We start from the raw sequence: 22128 nt of genomic DNA on the forward strand, positions 1-22128 counted from the left end.
GAAGATTGTACTAACCACTTGCCAAATACATGCAGTTATTTTTTCATCATTAAATTCCAAAAAGGTGTCATGCCTTTTTTCAAGGAAGGGTTATAAAGGCACCAAAATTAACATTCGGCTAAGTTAGATAGCAAGAGAGACGGAAGATTATCTTGAAGTCAGAACCACCATCAGAACATTCAAACCTGGAGATACAGTGAACTGATTTGATCGTTATAAGGTGTCTCCAGCTTGCGGTATTAAGAGGATAGCTGGAGAAACATGAAGGCTGTGATTTTTCTGTGCTGTTTCATTGTTGGAAGTTATTCCTCGAGCAATGACGGTTAGTCAGGACTGATTATAGAACATTTATCTTTCGTACTTGTTTCGCGGTTAACCTAAAATTTTGTTTTGCGCTTAGGCCCTCAATTAAACTCGCTTGTAATTGCAAACAGCAAGAAGGCACCAGTGATAGCTTAACTCTCTCCACAATAGATACAGCCGAATTTCGGACACTATTACACTTTTAAATCACTTTAGCAGTTAGCGATATAGCAATAAGAGCCCATTGCGTAAGTATTACACAATTTTGTTGGAATAGAATAGAATCTATGAGAAGAATTGAAATTTAGTGAAAAACTTTGAGAAATCACAGAAAGCTGCTAAAACCTCGTATAGGCGAACAGCATACAACGAAAACAAATTATTACAGTTTACTATACATTTAATTAATCTTAACCTGAATCAAGATGAAAAATTAGCAGAGTTTTCTTTAGTGATTGTGGTTGTTCTTTGACTTTTACGGGATGTATGTTAATCCATTCCTATTTAAGCAGAAGAATGAGATACTTTGTTATGCTGAGTTTTTACGCTTAATGACCTGCTTACCTTCCTCTTCAGTGTCGTGCACCTTTGACAGCGGTTTGTGCTTGGGATGGAAACAGGAAACATCAGACAAGTTTGACTGGACACTGAGGTCTGTGTCTACGCCATCCTCTGGTACAGGACCATCATCAGGTCATGGGGGTTCAGGTATGTGTCAATGGACTCTATAAGCATTGTTTTGTTGTCCGTTCTTTTGTCCTCTCGACCAACAGTGTAAGACGTTGCAAAACGGTGCAGGTCACCCCATCTTCTTTTTTATCACAGTAATTATTCAATTTTATTTCGACGCTTCTGGCACTCTTCACGGAGAGGGTCTTCATTTGAGTTTTTACTGGAAGCACGCTGAAAACTTTTAAAAGCTAAATTAAATGCCTTAAAAAGTATGAGCAAGACGGGAATTTTCTAAAAGAGAATATAATTAACGAGCCTCAGAAAACTTAACAAAATTAAGCGGAGTTTGTAATACAAGCCTTTTCTGCTTCACCACAGATTTCAAGGGTAGTTGTCTCTCAAAACCTCAAAACTCTCAGGGAAGGGAGAACAAGAAGCGCTTACGCAAAAAGGGTGCTTAGAACAGCACTTCTGTGGCTATTAAAATTGGAGCACTTGCTAACTAAAACTCATCTTTAGGGGACCACTTCCTAGAAACACTCTCTTGTTTGTAAGGAGAAAGTTAAATTTCGAGGTTCCTTGTATTAGTGTGTCGGTATTAGCAAAAAAGAAAAAATAAGAAATAAGAAGTTCGACTGAAAGAACGAAAGAACTTTTCATTTCTGTTGTTATTGCTTTACTTCGAACTATTTGTACGAAATTAAAAAAATACGATGGGTGACCAATTTAACGCCCAACATGGAAGACGCGTCGTACGTTTTGCAAACCCTCTCCAGTTCTCTTGTGCAAATAAATGGTGAAAAACAAACACAAAATAATACTATAAAATGGATTATTTATTGAACACCCCCCTCAGGGACGTTTCATTTACCAATAAAATATAAATAGTTATCAACTTACCTAATATCGGATGTTACACAATTAAAGTATACATAGAAAAGCATGCTAAACCCCCCCCCCCCCCCCCAAAAAAAAAAAAAATGATGAAAATAAAAAAAAAAGAGTTAAAATAAACTAAAAAAAAAAAAAACGAAACAAAAAAGCCTAAGGTTTTCTCGTTCTCATGATGAAATTTGGTCAGGGCTGATTTTGATGCGATAGAATCAGTCCAAGATGTACACAAAATACCTACAAATGGTAAGACCCAATACAAGGGAGAAGCCAATAAAATATAATAAAATTAATTTTCTTTCTCCGTTTGATTTTGCTACATGGAGTTATTAGTTATTTAACGCTGCTTAAATTAAGGAAATATAACCCCCTTCCCACTCTTCTCCTTTTCTTAATTTAGGAATGTACATGTACATTGAGTCTTCGAGTCCAAGGCGGCCAAATGACAACGCCAAGCTTTCATTTACTTCTGCTGGAAGCGGTAGTTTTTGCATGACCTTCTATTACCACATGAATGGAGGAGATATTGGTGCACTGAAAGTATACAGTGGTGGTCAAATAAAATTTTCCAAGTCAGGAAGCCAAGGAAATGCCTGGAAGAAGGCCGAAGTGGATATCACTGCGGTTGGAAGTGTGAGTATCACATACTTAAAATTTTTCACTGCTCTTTGAAATCCGTGACAAAAAAAGAACCCAGTGTATTTAGCATGTCGGTAAAATGTGATCATCATCGTGAGTTTAGTAGTATAAAGGGCTATTGTTGGTCAATGGACAATCTCTGCGGAAGTGGTCATCAAAGTCAAAGTGAAGTCTTGAGGATTCGACCCGGTTGCCAGCGAAGTCACCATGAGTATGCGCACAAAAATAATTCTTGTGACAGAAACAAACAAACACAAAAACTAACCGACCTCAAAAGGAACTCTTCTAGAGAGAAATCAAAGTGGAGTGGTAGGATAACCCATAAGGTATTTAATTGTTCATACCAAAGAAAACATATATTGACATTGTTAAATTTAGTGAATATATTATATTTTCCACTATTTCCAAATAATCAGAGGTACTTAAAAATATACTTTTAATAGCGTAAAATTTTAAAGCTAGTTCAAAATTTGGATCTATTACCGCCTTTTACGCTTTTAAAGCTTCTGCACACCGCCATTTTGGATTCCATTACGTCATACGGTTCCTCAAGTATTCTACATAAAAGATCTTCTGCTTTCTGACCACAGTGGCAACGGTATAACGGCACGACATCAAAATGTCAATGATTATATCCAATTTTAAACTGAATAACGCTAATACGCTATCTCCACTTTCAATATAAGATACTTCTAAAAATTTAATGTGAGTGGAGAGTTCCTTTTAAGATACAGGAACAAAAGTATCGCTTCACTGATTAAAAAGTTTTAGTCCAGGTCCAAAATTGCTTAACGCTTTCCTGAGATCATAGGAATAAACGGAGACATAGACTTTATTTTTCTCAGACAAATTTTGATCAAAAATCTCAGTTTTAACGGGCGGTCACCATATATGATGGTGCATGCTATCACGGGAAAAGCATTTCAGCTAAAATGTTGAGACTTTTGAAATAAAATTTTAAGTCTTAAACAAATTTGGTTTGCTTGCAGACAATGATTTTATGACTCTTTTTAATATTAGGTCCAAGTAACATTTGAGGGTGTAAGAGGTAAAAGCTGGCAAGGTGACATCGCTATTGACGACTTTTCACTGAGACCAGGAAGTTGCTCAGGTATGCCACCAAACCCATTGCCACCACAAACACCAGCTCCACCAGATGGAGTTTGCGTTCTCTTACGAATCGCTGTCTTAAAAAACTATTCAGAATATAAGGATAAGGTCCAATCTTTAACATTTTTGACATGTCAAGCTCTCAATGATACATTTTGTCGCTGATAATTTGTTTCACTGGTAAAGTTTCTTCCTTCAAAAAGATATATTTTTTAAAGTAAATCGGCATTAGTCAAATTCAGAGGCCTCAGTGTAAAGAATTGCAAGAAATGCCGCCTGTCGTTGTAACTTTTTTTAACGTTTTAAACATCTTCCTTGGTTTCATTGTAATTGAAATGAAATGAACTTTATCAACATGTCGTAGCTTTTAGCGTACTGGAATGTACGCTAATTGGGGACACTACTACTTTACATCATAAAATATACATACGATCGATCAATACTACTATACAGTGCGTTAAAAGACACCTAACTACTTCATATTATAAAGTATATATAATGATCGATTCTTGCCAATACAACGCAAAAAATCAAGTAATTCTAAAGCCGACTTTTAAAGAGATCAAGGCCGTATAAACATGTTTCTGTGCTGGTTAAAATACTGGTTTGGGACTTCGTTATAGTGTCCATTAAGATAATTAAAAACAATTTCAAACCTTACCAGCAAAGTGATCGTTTGGACTTTTGGTCAAGACTGAGAAGTATCCAACAATTTAACGTTAAAACTCTTTATTTTTAAGGAGGTTGCGGCTCAAGACCATCTCACTCTCGTATCGTGGGTGGCGAAAACGCGAAGGTTAACAGCTGGCCATGGCAAGCAATGTTGGTCAGTACTTCCGGTAGGCAGTTCTGTGGAGGGTCACTCGTGCATCCCTTGTGGGTTGTAACAGCCGCGCATTGTGTCAAAGGACGGAGTCCGTCATCTTTGAGAGTGAAGTGAGTATCAAAAAAGAATCAGTCAGTTACAGTGCATCAAGGATTCTTAGCATTTTCTTGCTATACGACTACCACCATATTAGTTGGTAGTTGGTATCTAAGTGATAGGGTGCGCGCGATTGCCAATATATTTTGCAGGTCTCTAACATGTGAAAGAAATTAAAATATTTTTGCGGTATGAACGAAGACAATACGTCATTGCTAGTTACTTAATGTATTGGAGAAGAAAAAACTTATGTGCTCTAGCTTCCCATCATTCGAGATATATTAATTAGTTGTTCTGCCTAGGACTTGATATATGACAATCGTTTTTCCGCTCCACTGTTTCAGCAACTTTAACTGTAGATTGTCTAACCGCGAAGATAAGTAATAAATACTTGTTGAGCTATTGCAATTCTTTGTAAGCGCGTGTGACATTGTCAGCTGTTTTTAAAGGCGGATAAATTATGGTCATTTCCAGATTTTTCCTTTGTTTGTTGTTTTGCATTCAGACTTTCAATCGTCAGTAAATAATTTATTTGATTGCACCTTTTTTTTTAGATTGGGAGCTTATTATAGAGTAAGTGGATCTGTGGGAACAGAGCAGACCATCAACGTTGCCCAAATTATTCCACACGAAAAATATCACAAACCAGTACGCTACGCCCACGACATTGCAATGCTCAAACTTGCTAAGCCTGCTCTTCTCGGAAAAGGAATTGGTGTTGTTTGTGTGTCAAACCCAAGCAACGTTCTTCCGATTGACAATAAAGATAAGAGGTGCTGGATAACTGGATGGGGAACTTTGTCATCTGGCGGAAGTCAACCTAATATCCTCCAGCAAGCCTCGGTTCCACTGGTGTCAAAATCACGTTGTTTGGTGGCTTATCCGGGAAAGATTGATGACTCCATGTTATGTGCTGGTCTGGACAAAGGGGGAGTTGATTCCTGCCAAGGTGATAGTGGTGGACCGCTGGTTTGTGAGTATAACAATAAATGGCATCTGGAGGGTGTGACCAGCTGGGGATATGGCTGTGCTGCGGCTAAAAAGTACGGCGTCTATGCTAAGGTTGGCTACTTGAGATCCTGGATACTCAGCAAGGTTGGTTCTAACCCACTTACTCCTAGACCACCCACGCCATCACCATCTACACAGCCGCCATCACCACCACCACCGAGCACACCACAGCCTCCAACTCCCTCTCCGACACCAGGTTTGTTTAATAAGAGAAAAATGCACAAACTTAATTGTTCGTTAAATGGGTCATTGAATACCAAGCAGCAAACTTGTTAAAATCAGATTTTTATTAAGGCTGCCGGATGATCATCTTATATATTTCATCTGCGTTCTTTTACCCAAGATTATTCCAGCGTCAGTAGATTATTCGAAGAAACGCCAACATCAGTAACACACGCACAATTGTTTAATGACCTTTGACGCTAAAAAATTGTACTCGTCAAATGCTGCGCATAAGATTTGAGATGCCTCCTCGAAAGTGATTGATTGAATTTGAGATGGTTTGTGTTTGCTTTCACGTTTTCTCGGGGAAATCTGCAAAAATTAATTAACTCTTAAGTTTAATGTCATTCGCTGAGTAAAGAAATGGGTTGATCACTTTTTTTAGTATTTCATAAATTTTAGCTTTTTAATGTTTCTGGAATTTTATTGTAGGTTGTGTGGACAATCCAAAATACGCCGACATTTGTCCATCTATTGCTGCATGTGGAAACTACTGCAATGCTAATAAAGTTTGGGCAAAGAAAAATTGTCAAAAATCGTGCAACATGTGCCCTATTGGTAAGTGTTTGACTTTTTTGTTCTATTTCTTGCAGTGCAACGACTAAGGAAATAACGTGTAGGCATTGTTACTTAATGACGAAGGAAAAAGGGACGACCCGCAAACTACAAACACAAATTCTGCAATTCAGTTGTTTTGTACATTTAGTGAAGAAATGTTTTGATGACTTTTTTAAGTATGTCATAAATGTTAGCTTTTTAAACTTTCTGAAATCTTACTGTAGGTTGTGTGGACAACCCAAAATACGCCGACATTTGTCCATCTATTGCCGCATGCGGAAACTACTGCAATGCTAACAAAGTATGGGCAAAGAAAAATTGTCCAAAATCGTGCAACATGTGCCCTACTGGTAGGTGTTAGACGTTTTCATTATATTTCTTGCAGAACGACGACTAAAGAAACAACGTGCAAATAAACAACGTTATAACGCAAATTTCTCAAGGCACTGTTATAATAACTGAACGAGGGAAAAGGGACCACCCAAAAACTAAAAACACAAATTTTGCAATTACGTTTTGTACATTGCGCAAGCGATATTTCTTGAGATGCCTTGTGTGTTGCAGTTCAGTCTCAAAACTCGCAGCAATGATTTAATGATTGTTGCAATGAACTGTATAAACAGCTGTTATATTATGATATGGTGTTTTTTATTTTGAGTTTGTACTTATCTTTCTGAAACTTTTACTCTAGCTTGTGTAAACAATCCAAAATACGCTGACATTTGTCCATCTCTTGCTGCCTGCGGAAACTACTGCAATGATAACAAAGGCTGGGCACAGAAAAACTGTCCAGAATCCTGTAAAATGTGTCCAACTGGTAGGTTGTATTCTTTTTTCTTATGATTATGAAATAGGTTGAGAAAAAACGCTTCATGAAATCTCCGAAAAAATCGTCCAATACGAGGCCATTATAGGCTGAAGTTTAGTTGTTTCACTTAGCCGCTTGAGTAATAAATTTTTCCAAATTGTGCGGACGATCGAGTTCGTTGACATACGCCTAGTTAGTTTCATTCTGAAGAAAACTACTAATGAACATGGACCCAGGAAAACTGTGCAATACACTGTAACACAATTCCTTCGTTTCAGTGTATATACTTAATCATTTAACGATGTTTTATTGGAGTTAAAACAAATACCTATAATACAAAGTTATTTATCTGTCAAATTATCTTTTTGAAAACAAAAAGCAATCAATTAAAACTGCGCGGAGTTCTCGACCACATGGCTGCTGTCTTCAACGGACAATATGTAAAGAACAAATCTAAATACAGTGACAAAATGAACACAAAGAGTGCTGATTTCAAGTAGCGGTCAATTAGATAGATCAATGTTATGATATAATATAAACTTGTTTGGTCAATAAAGGTCCAGCTCCTTCCTCTCCGGCACCTCCAACTCCGCCACCCTCTCAGGTACCTTCAACTCCGCCACCCTCTCCGGCACCTCAAACTCCAGCGCCCAGGTCATGTGGCAAGTCCCCAGTGACACGTGTTATTGGAGGAGTGGATGCAAAGCCAGGAAATTGGCCTTGGCAGGTGAGGCAAAATGTTTCAAATCTTAAACACATTTTTGACCTGAGGCAAACTAAGCCTTTTTGATCATTGCGTTTCAACCAGTCTTGTTTAATTTGTTTCAGTTTACAATTTTACCTGATTTCAAGTTTCGTCCTACATGTATCAACAATTAAGTAATTAACCGCCTTCTGCAACAAGATTTTCAGATTCGTTACTCGTGACGTATGTTGTTTGTCCAGTAAAACAACCCGGCATTGCTATAGCATTCGGATATGTTTAACGTTGACAAGAGAGATGACCAACCTTTGTCACGATAGTATCCTAAAATTGACTCCAGTTAGAATGACATCACAGATTGTACTGCAGCCAATTATTACTGCAGGCAAATAAAGTCGCAGGTCTTTACCATGAGTTCTTAACATTAATATGTTAAATTTGGTTGTCACTCTTGCTAGATCGCTCTTCTTCGCGGAAGCTCCAAGTCGTTCAGTTGCGGTGGATCTCTGATCGCTCCTGATTGGGTTGTCACAGCAGCGCATTGTATCTCGACAACGTAAGTAAATGTGGAGGGGTGGCTGTTGTTGTTTCTCTGGGTAGTCAACGAAATTTTAAAAAAAACTTTGGTTAAATCAATAACATTAATTGTGCGTTCAAGTAAACTTTTAAAGACGTTTTACTACCAACAATAAAAGCAACGCGGCTGAGCGAATTACGTGAATACGACTAGGCCGCCGGTTGTGAGCCAAAAATGTCACGTTTACAAATTTGAATGTGACCTGTGCAATGCGGGTTATGTTGGTTTTACTAGCTCGCTGGCACTTATATCAGCGCATAGAGGAACATAAAAACCCTTCTTCCTCCGTTGACAAACATTTTCGGGACAACTGAGCACTATGGGGTTCCATGGGATCTGAGCAGGAATTTTACTGTTTCAAAAAACAAAGTGCAAAAGCAACTTTGACTGTCTTGTGTACGAGATGTTTTTTTTATTAACGACGATCAAGTCTCGATAATCAATCAGACTTAATTCGTGCAAAAGTTTTTAATTAATTAAAATCTCTTGCATGCTTTTTATCACTCTTTTCTAAAAAAATTGACATACTTTTTACATATTTTAGATTCTTACGTCATTGGCACTCTTTTTCTCTATTTATGATATATCTACATTTTTTTTTCCACACATTGAACTTGATAATGACCGAGGAGCAGTCAAAATGTCGTTCAGATTTTTTAACCGTTAATTTTTACCAACAGGCTATTATTTGTAATTTTTTCCACAGGACAGCCAGTTTTTACACCATCCGCCTGGGTGATCATAACCGTTTAGTTTCCGAGGGAACTGAACAAGATATAACAGCCAAGCGAGTGATAAAACACCCCCAGTATTCATCGAGAACGCTTGACAAAGACATCGCTTTGATTCAGCTGTCGAGGCCGGCTACTCTGAACGCTCGAGTTGGAACTGTGTGTCTACCTACCCAAGATGAAATGGTTCCGACCTCGTCCAGATGCTACATTACGGGTGAGTTATTTAGAGTCTAGGTTCTCTTGGGAAGCGATGCAACTGTTTCGTTCTCTAGTTCTCACCTTGTTAACTAAACAAATGAAAATTGAATCGGCCGTGAAAGAAGATGCAATTTAATTTTGAGCGGGCGTTTGAAAACTCTGAAACATTCTTTATAAAATGATACCAACCAAAAACAAGTTATAGAGAAGGCGGAATATAGAATCTCCTGTTGATGGCCCAATTAAGATGCCAGTTTAGGACAGGGCTCACTCAACCGCCTATCATGTTAGTGTACAGTTTCTCGGGTCTGAAAACTTAAGAAAATGCATGCTTGGTCTTACAACCTGAGTTAATAGCAGGGGTGTAGCGTCCATATACGCACGTACGCCCGTGCTTACAGCTGAGATCTGAGATAAAACTTTTTTTCTCATTCAATTTGCTGGGAAATAATTTCATATTTTCACATTATACTGGTGTTTTTTATTAGCATTCCCATTGGTAAGCAAAAATAGGAAAAACGCCTCACAAGATGGAAGCACAAATTGAGTGGCATGGATCTGAATGCGACGCCGCAGACTTTGGTTAAGACTCTTGATCACGCAAACTCCCAATTTTATCCCGGTGTACTATGTTGCTCTCGTAACATTGTTAACTTATCCTGTGTCTACATGCACTGCCGCACGTGGCTTCAGTAGCATGAAAAGACTAAAATCTCCTCTGCGAAGTACGGTGACGGACGAAAGATTAAGCTCCCTAGCAATATTTCATATACAGAAACATAAGAACGTTGATATTGACAGGTTGGTAACGAATTAACCCGTCTTAAGGGTCGACGCCTCGCCCTTTGCTTGTGACCTGTCTTCATTGTCTTTGTATTTTTTTTTTCTTTTCGGAACACTGTAGCTTACAGAAATCACTAGGGAAACGGTTCAAATAAACAACTTTCTACTGCATTTTTGCCGCATTACTTATTGAAAATGCCCAGCAGAAAAACCAGGAGATGGCATTTCCGAGACCCTAAATTTCAAAATGCCCCCACACCCCCCTAGTTGTAAGCGCCGTTGGCGCTTACGAAAAATTTATTTTCTTTTGTACATCTTCAAAATCCCACGCTACGCCCCTGGATAGGTAAATTGGTTACAGACACCTACGTATTGATTGTACAGTCGAAGCTCTCGTAAGCGACCACCTCGGGAATTAAAAAAACTGGTCGCACTATAACTGGTCGCTTGCGAAAATGTAGTCCCGTAAGCGATCAAAAGCTGAAACAATAGAAGCTGGTCACTTACCAGAGCTTTTAGCATAAAGCTTTCTACGATAGCCTTGGTCTCAGGGTTACACTCTTGATCCAGCTGTAAATCATGTTGAATTTTAAATTCGAGATCTTAATCTACAAACATTATTAGGCAGTGCAATATTACTGTAAATGTGATCAAGAAAGAGTTGCCGTGATACGTATCAGAATCTTTGAATGGTCGCTTACAAGTGCTTAGATTACAGAGTTTAAGTCACTTAACGAAAACACAAGTTAATAATAATCAAAAGTGGTCGCGTTCGCTTACGAGAGCTTTTGATTACAGAGTTTAAGTCACTTAACGGACAATTCAAACGGAGTTTCACAATGGTGGTCGTAACTAGAGCTGGTCGCTTACGAGAGTGATAGCAAGGAGAGCTTCGACTGTAATTACCTCTTCGCCTGGGTGTATCCACTTGACTCTTTGAAGAAAGGACTAGTGCTCGACACTTTAGCGTTTGTATCGTGTTTTGACAAATTTATTTTATTAACTCAGATAATAAAGACAGATATTGTTTTCTGGCCTTCCCACTGACGAAGTCCTCATGTTTGCGCATCAGAGAGAATAATTAAGCGAACAGGAATCCTCGCAACTCTGATAGCAGTTGCAATGGAATAAATATTTATGCAACTCGTCAACTCACTTCTCAGTGTAGATTTTTCATTTCAATTTAGGATGGGGCAAGATAAAACACCCAGGATCTTCCCACAGCATTCTTCAACAAGCCCAAATGCCACCGGTCACCAACAGCGAATGTGCAAGAAAACTAGCAGCATCACCAGGTACGCGGTTACATTAATTGTTGTTTTGGTTAGTTAAGATTAATTTCTAAGCGGTTTTCATCACAGTGGTTTTACATCTACATCTCATGGTAGCACAAACTAAAGCTTGAAAACAGCATAAGCCTTTATTAAAGAGCTCACCGGAAAATCCACCTTTTTAAAAACATCAGTTTTACCTCCGACCTTTCAGCTCTCGGCATTTAAGGAAGCCTTATTCTATAAGCCCTTTGGTTTCTCCTAAGGCTTACTCACCACCTTCTCTGTAATATACACTTTTGTACTCTTATTTTGCTTTGAATAACGTGTGTGGCGAAATGAACAAACAAACACACAAACAAACAAACTTATCACGACCCGCTTTAATTGCAGTTGGATCGTCTCGGTTAATGTCTGAGACATTCTGCTATGACATTTAGTTAACCCAATCTATTGTCTTTAATAGGAGGATCCTCTCTTAAGATCACCCCGTACATGCTGTGCGCTGGTGTAAATGGCACTATTCTCAGTGGTTGCCATGGAGACAGTGGTGGCCCTTACGTCTGCCAGGGTGCTAACGGCAATTGGGTTCTCCAGGGTGACGTCAGTTGGGGTTCCCCGAGGTGCTCTGCTACTGAGCGATACACTGTGTTTGGACGGGTTGCTAAGTTCCGGAACTGGATTGACCAGACAATGAAATCTTAAATCTTTTTGTAAAATAAGTTGATAAAGCGTGAAATAAAGGAAATTTAAGGCACTGAAATGTTGTCGTATTTTCCTAATTTAAGATAAAGATATCCCAGTGCGTTAACATAGGATTTGAATTCTTATTGCCGGTAGTTATTAGCCTTGTTTACAATAAGCTTCATGCAGCTCGTATCAAGAAAAACGGCTCCAATTCGCAAACGATAGCTTTTGTTATAGTTGGTCGTTTTTGACCGTGTACGATTTAGGCTAAAACAAAGACTTTTAACACGCGAGGGAAAATCAAAATTTTTCTATTACCATTCAGGTGGGAGACTTGATATCTTCGACGAGACCGAAGCAAGGAGTAATTTGCACCCTGTGTTAGGGGGGGGGGGGGGGGTGGAGTTTAATAATTGGCACGACGAAACCAAGAGCGCTGGGGTGAGGGTTAAGCGAAAGTTTTGTTCACGAGGCATACTCCAGCTGAGTTGATCGGATATAAATGCAGAACATTAATAAAATCATTCAGGTGATCATTGCTTCAATAATCGCACTAGTTTAGTTGAATGCGCTTCGTTCTGCGTGAGCAGATGTTTTGCTTGCGACGCACACTCTGGCCGAGTTAATTGAATATCAGCAAAGCACTTTATCCAGTACTTCAACAATTGCACTGGCCGAGTTCTCGCGCTTTTAACAGAGAAATTCGTTCAAATCCCGCGCCACAAAATTAATTGTTACGCAGATAAATTGTTCTCTTTATTCATTTCTCAGACGCGGGTGCGAATTTGTATGCATGGGAAATGGAAGCTAAAATGAAACTAGCGAAGCGTTTAACTTCTTTCAGCAACCGCTTTGGTTATGATTTTGTGATTTATTAAACTTTAGACCTTGCTCTCAGAACTGTCCAACGACCACAATGAAAAATTCGTGTTTGTGGAGATTCTGTTTTACCAATATTCTGGGAGAATTTAGACCAAATGTTAAGGCTCGGAACACGTACCTCAAGAGGATTTTCATCAAAACCGTTGAGTGCTTAATACCACTCGAAAGACGGTTACAGAAACTTTTTAAAGGAAAAAAAATAAAATAAAAAAGCGGGGAGCGACCCCCTCGTTTACCCACCACCATAAATCCGCCCCTGGGCTAGTGCGATGTTTGAAACCAAGTCATCCATCTCATTGCCGTGTAGCACGGTAGGTATTGCCTTGTTACATGGCATTGCTGACAAGTGGTTTCAATATTCGTGCTACCGCCATCTCAAACCCGAGGAAGAAAAATTAATAGAAAATTTTCTCGAATTTTATACAAGAACAACATAAAGATTTGATAAAAGAATTAATAAAAAATAAATAAATAAATGAATAAATAAGTTCTATCATATAGGAGAAGAGGAGAAAGGTGAAGGGGAGGAAGAAGGTATGGGGATCTTTGCGGTGTTCTTCCTTCCGGTCATTACAGTTTCAACGGCACTATTTATTTCGATAATTTGAATCTCACGGTGCGGCATAATTATTGAGCAAGAAGAAAAGCCAAAAACCACTGTTTTTACCAGGCAAAATAAAGGTTAACAAAAGATGTACTGTTGCACCTAAAGTTCTACTATCATGTCCGGCGATTCTATCACTTAAGGTTTAAGGTGAAGGTTTTTATTATTACTATGCACTATTTCAATGGTTTACAACAAAAGGAAATTACAATATATAAGAAAAGTAACAAAAAGACAGCATTAAATTACAAAAATGTGAAAAGTAAAAATGTGCGCAGTGACCAAAGGAGCTTAGGCTTTTGTGGACACAACTGACTAAACCAAGCGTTTTTCTTTGAGACTGTTAATAGATCAGCTTTAAAATTAATTTCCCAAACGTACAAACAATTCTGCCATTTTCTAGGGGAAGAAAAACTCTCAAGCCAAGCCGTATACAATCCTTGTTTTGAAATGTACTTATTCGATCCCATGCAACCGTTTTAATGTCTTATTCACCTCACACATCTCACCGCATACATTACACTGTTTAAACTTTATTTTTGTCACTTGAAAATGATGTCATGGTGACATCGAAACGTTGTACAAAACTCTTATCGCTAATTTTATTCGTAAATATTTGTCCAAACCTAATCTCATTCCTATATCATTTGTTTGGAAGAACTCGTGATTGAAAAGAGAGCGTGGAGTTCCGAGTGTCATGGTATATCTGACTTGTGCCATCATAGGTGGTGAGATCGTACATGGACTGAGGCGGCAGTCAGACAAGACGCCTTCACTGAATATGCTGAGGTCCGATCACGTTTCACGTCTCAGGTCTCTTTTATTTTTTAAATACCTCTTTGAGGGCGTTTTGTTATTTAGGCTTCGATGAAGAAATGACATGGGAAATATACAATACATGGGAGTGGAACAAATTGTTTAATTAAAAAGAAAAAACGGAGAAATCTTCCATACTTGACCTTGCTAATTATATTTTGCAAGCCCGTAGACTAGAACACGATTTAATGGCATCTCATTTCTCAGGCAGGGTATAATGCTCGATATCCCATCGGTTCAGGTTTGATTCAATTTTACCACTGTTAACTTCACAAGTTGCTCCTTTCTCTCCGTCAGTTAAATTAAGACATGCGCGAAGTAGCTGGCCGCTAAAACATGAATTGAGGTTCTTTTTTCCGCAACTTCCAGGCAAGAAGTGTGCTCTATGGAATTTGCTCATTCAACTTAATGCAATCAACTGTGTATTCATAGAACAAAGATTTATTAGATTTAGTCAATGCAAGTGTTAGATAGACGACAAAAGCTTCCGAAACGTGCCGCGTTTTAACTTTCTCGTTTTACTATGCTGTTGCTGGGTGCTTACTGATACAGCAACTTGACTGGAAAGATCTGTGTACTCATCGTCATATACAGACAGCCATAATGGTATACAAGCCTCTATTCCGAATTTTTTTTACGTGAAAAACCGCATTGTAATATCTTGATTAGTTTTTGCCCGTTCCTTTCTTGTATATTCGATAAAACAATAAAAACGAGAGCAAATTAAAGAAATTAAAGGGCGCCGAAGAGGTTGATGTAGGCGTTAAAAATTTTTTTAATGTAGCCACTGGAATGTCATTTTTGAGTTATTAATTTTATGCACATTCATCTCCATGTCAAAATTTGTCTTAATAATGATATTACTGGCAACACTAATATTGAAACTTCGAATCTTTCTTATTCATCTTTTTTTTTTATTCATGTTTAAAACTTTATATACGTAGTTAAAGGAGAGTAACAAAACTATAGGCATCAAACTTTTTACACCATTTATCCTGTTGTGACCAGTGCTACGGCAGCCAAATGAACAGAGCTGACATTTCCGCTTGAACGTGTCACTTTTACATAAATGGAATAATTTTAGTTGTTGGTAATGAAGGCGTGCCAGTTGAAATCAAAAACCTTTTGCATTTTGGTTGATTTGTTTTCCCGTTAGCACGTTTTTTCATAACACTAATTGGACATTTTTGCTGTCTCAGTTGTTTGGAAACTTCAATTCCAATCCCAATGTGTCTTTCGTTTGCCTTTGATACCACTACATAGTTGTAGGGGCATCTATCAAAACAAAGAACAGAAAACAAAGCTAAAGAATTTTACTTAATGACCAAGAGGAGAAATTAAAAAGAGTGCAATCATCGTCTAATTATAACTTTTCATTTCTCCTATAGTGTTCTTGACCTTGGCTTTTGAATGGCTGCGCTACCAGTTAAGGTGTTGTCCATCACAATATAATTTGTTATGGTAATGCAAAACGCAATTACGTAATCCCGAAGGGTAAATGAAGATTGTACTAACCACTTGCCAAATAAACGCAGTTATTTTTCATCATTAAATTCCAAAAAGGTGTCATGCCTCTCCCAAGGAAGGGTTATAAAGGCCACCAAAATTAACATTCGGCTAAGTTGGATAGCAAGAGAGACGGAGGTTTATCTTGAAGTCAGAACCACCATCAGATTATTCAAACCTGGAGACACAGTGAACTGATTTGATCGTTATAAGGTGTCTCCAGCTTGCGGTATTTTAAAAGAGGATAGCTGGAGAAACATGAAGGCTGTGATTTTCCTGTGCTGTTTCATTGTTGGAAGTTATTCCTCGAGCAATGAGGGTAAGTCAGGATTGATTATAGAACATTTATCTGTCGTACTTGTTTCGCGGTTAGCCTAAAATTTTGTTTTGCGCTTAGGCCCTAAATTAAACTCGCTTGTAATTGCAAACAGCAAGAAGGCACCAGTGATAGCTTAACTCTCTCCACAATAGATATAGCAGAATTTCGGACACTATTACACGTTATTTCTAATCGATCTAAGCTTTTAAATCACTTAAGCAGCTAGCGATATAGCAATAACAGCCCATTGTGTAAGTATTACACAATTTTGTTGCAATAGAATAGAAACTATGAGAAGGATTAAAATTTAGTGAAAAACTTTGAGAAATCACGCGAAAAGCATACAACGAAAACAAATTATTACAGTTTTCTATGCATTTAATTAATCTTAACCTGAATCAAGATGAAAAATTAGCAGAGTTTTACAATTTTTTCTTTAGAGATTGTGGTTGTTCTTTGACATTTACGGGATGTATGTTAATCCATTCCTATTTAAGCAGAAGAATGAGACACTGTTATGCTGAGTTTTTACGCTTAATGACCTGCTTACCTTCCTCTTCAGTGTCGTGCACCTTTGACAGCGGTTTGTGCTTGGGATGGAAACAGGAAACATCAGACAAGTTTGACTGGACACTGAGGTCTGTGTCTACGCCATCCTCTGGTACAGGACCATCATCAGGTCATGGGGGTTCAGGTATGTGTCAATGGACTCTATAAGCATTGTTTTGTTGTCCGTTCTTTTGTCCTCTCGACCAACAGTGTAAGACGTTGCAAAACGGTGCAGGTCACCCCATCTTCTTTTTTATCACAGTAATTATTCAATTTTATTTCGACGCTTCTGGCACTCTTCACGGAGAGGGTCTTCATTTGAGTTTTCACTGGAAGCACGCTGAAAACTTTTAAAAGCTAAATTAAATGTCTTAAAGTATGAGCGAGACGGGAATTTTTTAAAAGAGAAAATAATTAACAAGCCTCAAAAAACTTAACAAAATTAAGCGGAGTTTGTAATACAAGCCTTTTCTGCTTCACTACAGATTTTAAAGGTAATTGTGTCTCAAAACCTCAAAACTCTCAGGGAAGGGAGAACAAGAAGCGCTTACGCAAAAAGGGCGCTTAGAACAGCACTCCTGTGGCTATTAAAATTGGAGCACTTGCTAAGTAAAACTTATCTTAATGGGACCACTTCCTAGAAACACTCTCTTGTTTGTAAGGAGAAAGTTAGATTTCGAGGTTCCTTGTATTAGTGTGTCGGTATTAGCAAAAAAGAAAAAATAAGAAATAAGAAGTTCGACTGAAAGAACGAAAGAACTTGTCATTTCTGTTGTTATTGCTTTACTTCGAACTATTTGTACGAAATTAAAAAAATACGATGGGTGACCAATTTAACGCCTAACATGGAAGACGCGTCGTACGTTTCGCAAACCCTCTCTAGTTCTTTTGTGCAAATAAATGGTGAAAAACAAATACAAAATAATATTATAAAATGTATTATTTATTAAACACCCCGCACAGGGACGTTTCATTTACCAATAAAATATAAATAATTATCAACTTACCTAATATCGGATGTTACATAACTAAAGTATACATAGAAAAGCAAGCTAAACCCCCTCCCCCCCCCCCCCAAAAAAAAAAAAATGAGGAAAATAATAAAAAAAGAGTTAAATAAACTAAAAAAACAAAAACAAAACAAAAAAGCCTAAGGTTTTCTAGTTTTCATGATGAAATTTGGCCAGGGTTGATTTTGATGCGATAGAATCAGTCCAAGATGTACACAAAATATCTACAAATGGCAAGACCCAAGACAAGGGAGAAGCCAATAAAATATGATAAAATTAATTTTCTTTCTCCGTTTGATTTTGCTACATGGAGTTATTAGTTATTTAGCGCTGCTTGAATTAAGGAAACATAACCCCCTCCCCACTCTTTTCCTTTTCTTAATTTAGGAATGTACATGTACATTGAGTCTTCGAGTCCAAGGCGGCCAAATGACAACGCCAAGCTTTCATTTACTTCTTCTGGAAGCGGTAGTTTTTGCATGACCTTCTTTTACCACATGAATGGAAGAGATATTGGTGCACTGAAAGTATACAGTGGTGGTCAAATAAAATTTTCCAAGTCAGGAAGCCAAGGAAATGCCTGGAAGAAGGCCGAAGTGGATATCACTGCGAGTGGAAGTGTGAGTATCACATACTTAAAATTTTTCACTGCTCTTTGAAATCCGTGACAAAAAAAGAACCCAGTGTATTTAGCATGTCGGTAAAATGTGATCATCATCGTGAGTTTAGTAATATAAAGGGCTATTGTTGGTCAATGGACAATCTCTGCGAAAGTGGTCATCAAAGTCAAAGTGAAGTCTTGAGGATTCGACCCGGTTGCCAGCGAAGTCACCATGAGTATGCGCACAAAATTAATTCTTGTGACAGTAACAAACAAACAAAAAAACAAACAAACAAACAAACACAAGAACTAACCGACCTCAAAAGGAACTCTTCTAGATAGAAATCAAAGTGGAGTGGTAGGATAATCCATAAGGTATTTAATTGTTCATACCAAAGAAAACATATATTGACATTGTTAAATTTAGTGAATATATTATATTTTCCACTATTTCCAAATAATCAGAGGTACTTAAAAATATACTTTTAATAGCGTAAAATTTTAAAGCTAGTTCAAAATTTGGATCTATTACCGCCTTTTACGCTTTTAAAGCTTCTGCACACCGCCATTTTGGATTCCATTACGTCATACGGTTCCTCAAGTATTCTACATAAAAGATCTTCTGCTTTCTGACCACAGTGGCAACGGTATAACGGCACGACATCAAAATGTCAATGATTATATCCAATTTAAAACTGAATAACGCTAATACGCTATCTCCACTTTTAATATAAGATACTTCTAAAAATTTAACGTGAGTGGCGATTTCCTTTAAGGTACAGGAACAAGAGTATCGCTTCACTGATTAAAAAGTTTTAGTCCAGGTCCAAAATTGCTTAACGCTTTCCTGAGATCATAGGAATAAACGGAGACATAGACTTTATTTTTCTCAGACAAATTTTGATCAAAAATCTCAGTTTTAACGGGCGGTCACCATATATGATGGTGCATGCTATCACGGGAAAAGCATTTCAGCTAAAATGTTGAGACTTTTGAAATGAAATTTTAAGTCTTAAACAAATTTGGTTTGCTTGCAGACAATGATTTTATGACTCTTTTTAATATTAGGTCCAAGTAACATTTGAGGGTGTAAGAGGTAAAAGCTGGCAAGGTGACATCGCTATTGACGACTTTTCACTGAGACCAGGAAGTTGCTCAGGTATGCCACCAAACCCATTGCCACCACAAACACCAGCTCCACCAGATGGAGTTTGCGTTCTCTTACGAATCGCTATCTTAAAAAACTATTCAGAATATAAGGATAAGGTCCAATCTTTAACATTTTTGACATGTCAAGCTCTCAATGATACATTTTGTCGCTGATAATTTGTTTCACTGGTAAAGTTTCTTCCTTCAAAAAGATATATTTTTTAAAGTAAATGCATTAGTCAAATTCAGAGGCCTCAGTGTAAAGAATTGCAAGAAATGCCGCCTGTCGTTGTAACTTTTTTTAACGTTTTAAACATCTTCCTTGGTTTCATTGTAATTGAAATGAAATGAACTTTATCAACATGTCGTAGCTTTTAGCGTACTGGAATGTACGCTAATTGGGGACACTACTACTTTACATCATAAAATATACATACGATCGATCAATACTACTATACAGTGCGTTAAAAGACACCTAACTACTTCATATTATAAAGTATATATAATGATCGATTCTTGCCAATACAACGCAAAAAATCAAGTAATTCTAAAGCCGACTTTTAAAGAGATCAAGGCCGTATAAACATGTTTCTGTGCTGGTTAAAATACTGGTTTGGGACTTCGTTATAGTGTCCATTAAGATAATTAAAAACAATTTCAAACCTTACCAGCAAAGTGATCGTTTGGACTTTTGGTCAAGACTGAGAAGTATCCAACAATTTAACGTTAAAACTCTTTATTTTTAAGGAGGTTGCGGCTCAAGACCATCTCACTCTCGTATCGTGGGTGGCGAAAACGCGAAGGTTAACAGCTGGCCATGGCAAGCAATGTTGGTCAGTACTTCCGGTAGGCAGTTCTGTGGAGGGTCACTCGTGCATCCCTTGTGGGTTGTAACAGCCGCGCATTGTGTCAAAGGACGGAGTCCGTCATCTTTGAGAGTGAAGTGAGTATCAAAAAAGAATCAGTCAGTTACAGTGCATCAAGGATTCTTAGCATTTTCTTGCTCTACGACTACCACCATATTTTAGTTGGTAGTTGGTATCTAAGTGATAGGGTGCGCGCGATTGCCAATATATTTTGCAGGTCTCTAACATGTGAAAGAAATTAAAATATTTTTGCAGTATGAACGAAGACAATACGTCATTGCTAGTTACTAAATGTATTGGAGAAGAAAAAACTTGTGTGTTCTAGCTTCCCATCATTCGAGATATATTAATTAGTTGTTCTGCCTAGGACTTGATATATGACAATCGTTTTTCCGCTCCACTGTTTCAGCAACTTTAACTGTAGATCGTCTAACCGCGAAGATAAGTAATAAATACTTGTTGAGCTATTGCAATTCTTTGTAAGCGCGTGTGACATTGTCAGCTGTTTTTAAAAGCGGATAAATTATGGTCATTTCCAGATTTTTCCTTTGTTTGTTGTTTTGCATTCAGACTTTCAATCGTCAGTAAATAATTTATTTGATTGCACCTTTTTTTTTAGATTGGGAGCTTATTATAGAGTAAGTGGATCTGTGGGAACAGAGCAGACCATCAACGTTGCCCAAATTATTCTACACGAAAAATATCACAAACCAGTACGCTACGCCCACGACATTGCAATGCTCAAACTTGCTAAGCCTGCTCTTCTCGGAAAAGGAATTGGTGTTGTTTGTGTGTCAAACCCAAGCAACGTTCTTCCGATTGACAATAAAGATAAGAGGTGCTGGATAACTGGATGGGGAACTTTGTCATCTGGCGGAAGTCAACCTAATATCCTCCAGCAAGCGTCGGTTCCACTGGTGTCAAAATCACGTTGTTTGGTGGCTTATCCGGGAAAGATTGATGACTCCATGTTATGTGCTGGTCTGGACAAAGGGGGAGTTGATTCCTGCCAAGGTGATAGTGGTGGACCGCTGGTTTGTGAGTATAACAATAAATGGCATCTGGAGGGTGTGACCAGCTGGGGATATGGCTGTGCTGCGGCTAAAAAGTACGGCGTCTATGCTAAGGTTGGCTACTTGAGATCCTGGATACTCAGCAAGGTTGGTTCTAGCCCACTTACTCCTAGACCACCCACGCCATCACCATCTACACAGCCGCCATCACCACCACCACCGAGCACACCACAGCCTCCAACTCCCTCTCCGACACCAGGTTTGTTTAATAAGAGAAAAATGCACAAACTTAATTGTTCGTTAAATGGGTCATTGAATACCAAGCAGCAAACTTGTTAAAATCAGATTTTTATTAAGGCTGCCGGATGATCATCTTATATATTTCATCTGCGTTCTTTTACCCAAGATTATTCCAGCGTCAGTAGATTATTCGAAGAAACGCCAACATCAGTAACACACGCACAATTGTTTAATGACCTTTGACGCTAAAAAATTGTACTCGTCAAATGCTGCGCATAAGATTTGAGATGCCTCCTCGAAAGTGATTGATTGAATTTGAGATGGTTTGTGTTTGCTTTCACGTTTTCTCGGGGAAATCTGCAAAAATTAATTAAATCTTAAGTTTAATGTCATTCGCTGAGTAAAGAAATGGGTTGATCACTTTTTTTAGTATTTCATAAATTTTAGCTTTTTAATGTTTCTGGAATTTTACTGTAGGTTGTGT

At 38.0% G+C, this 22128-nt stretch overlaps 1 protein-coding gene across 1 annotated transcript; it reads left to right on the forward strand.

The window, feature by feature from the left end:
* The first annotated feature begins 157 nt into the window (after window positions 1-157).
* Window positions 158-21743, forward strand: LOC146474621 (transmembrane protease serine 9-like). The gene is made up of 20 exons (XM_085116841.1): window positions 158-322; window positions 880-1011; window positions 2267-2499; window positions 3526-3616; window positions 4356-4551; window positions 5092-5744; window positions 6203-6328; window positions 6553-6678; window positions 7020-7145; window positions 7694-7863; window positions 8298-8395; window positions 9123-9364; window positions 11319-11426; window positions 11869-12102; window positions 16121-16216; window positions 16779-16910; window positions 18163-18395; window positions 19445-19535; window positions 20273-20468; window positions 21011-21743. The coding sequence occupies exons 1-20, from the start codon at window positions 262-264 to the stop codon at window positions 21741-21743; spliced, it is 4077 nt and encodes a 1358-aa protein (XP_084972967.1). The 5' UTR covers window positions 158-261.
* The last annotated feature ends 385 nt before the right edge of the window (window positions 21744-22128 follow it).

Source organism: Pavona decussata, unplaced genomic scaffold (genome assembly GCF_977016875.1).
Source record: "Pavona decussata unplaced genomic scaffold, jaPavDecu1.1 SCAFFOLD_87, whole genome shotgun sequence".
Lineage (NCBI taxonomy): Eukaryota > Metazoa > Cnidaria > Anthozoa > Scleractinia > Agariciidae > Pavona > Pavona decussata.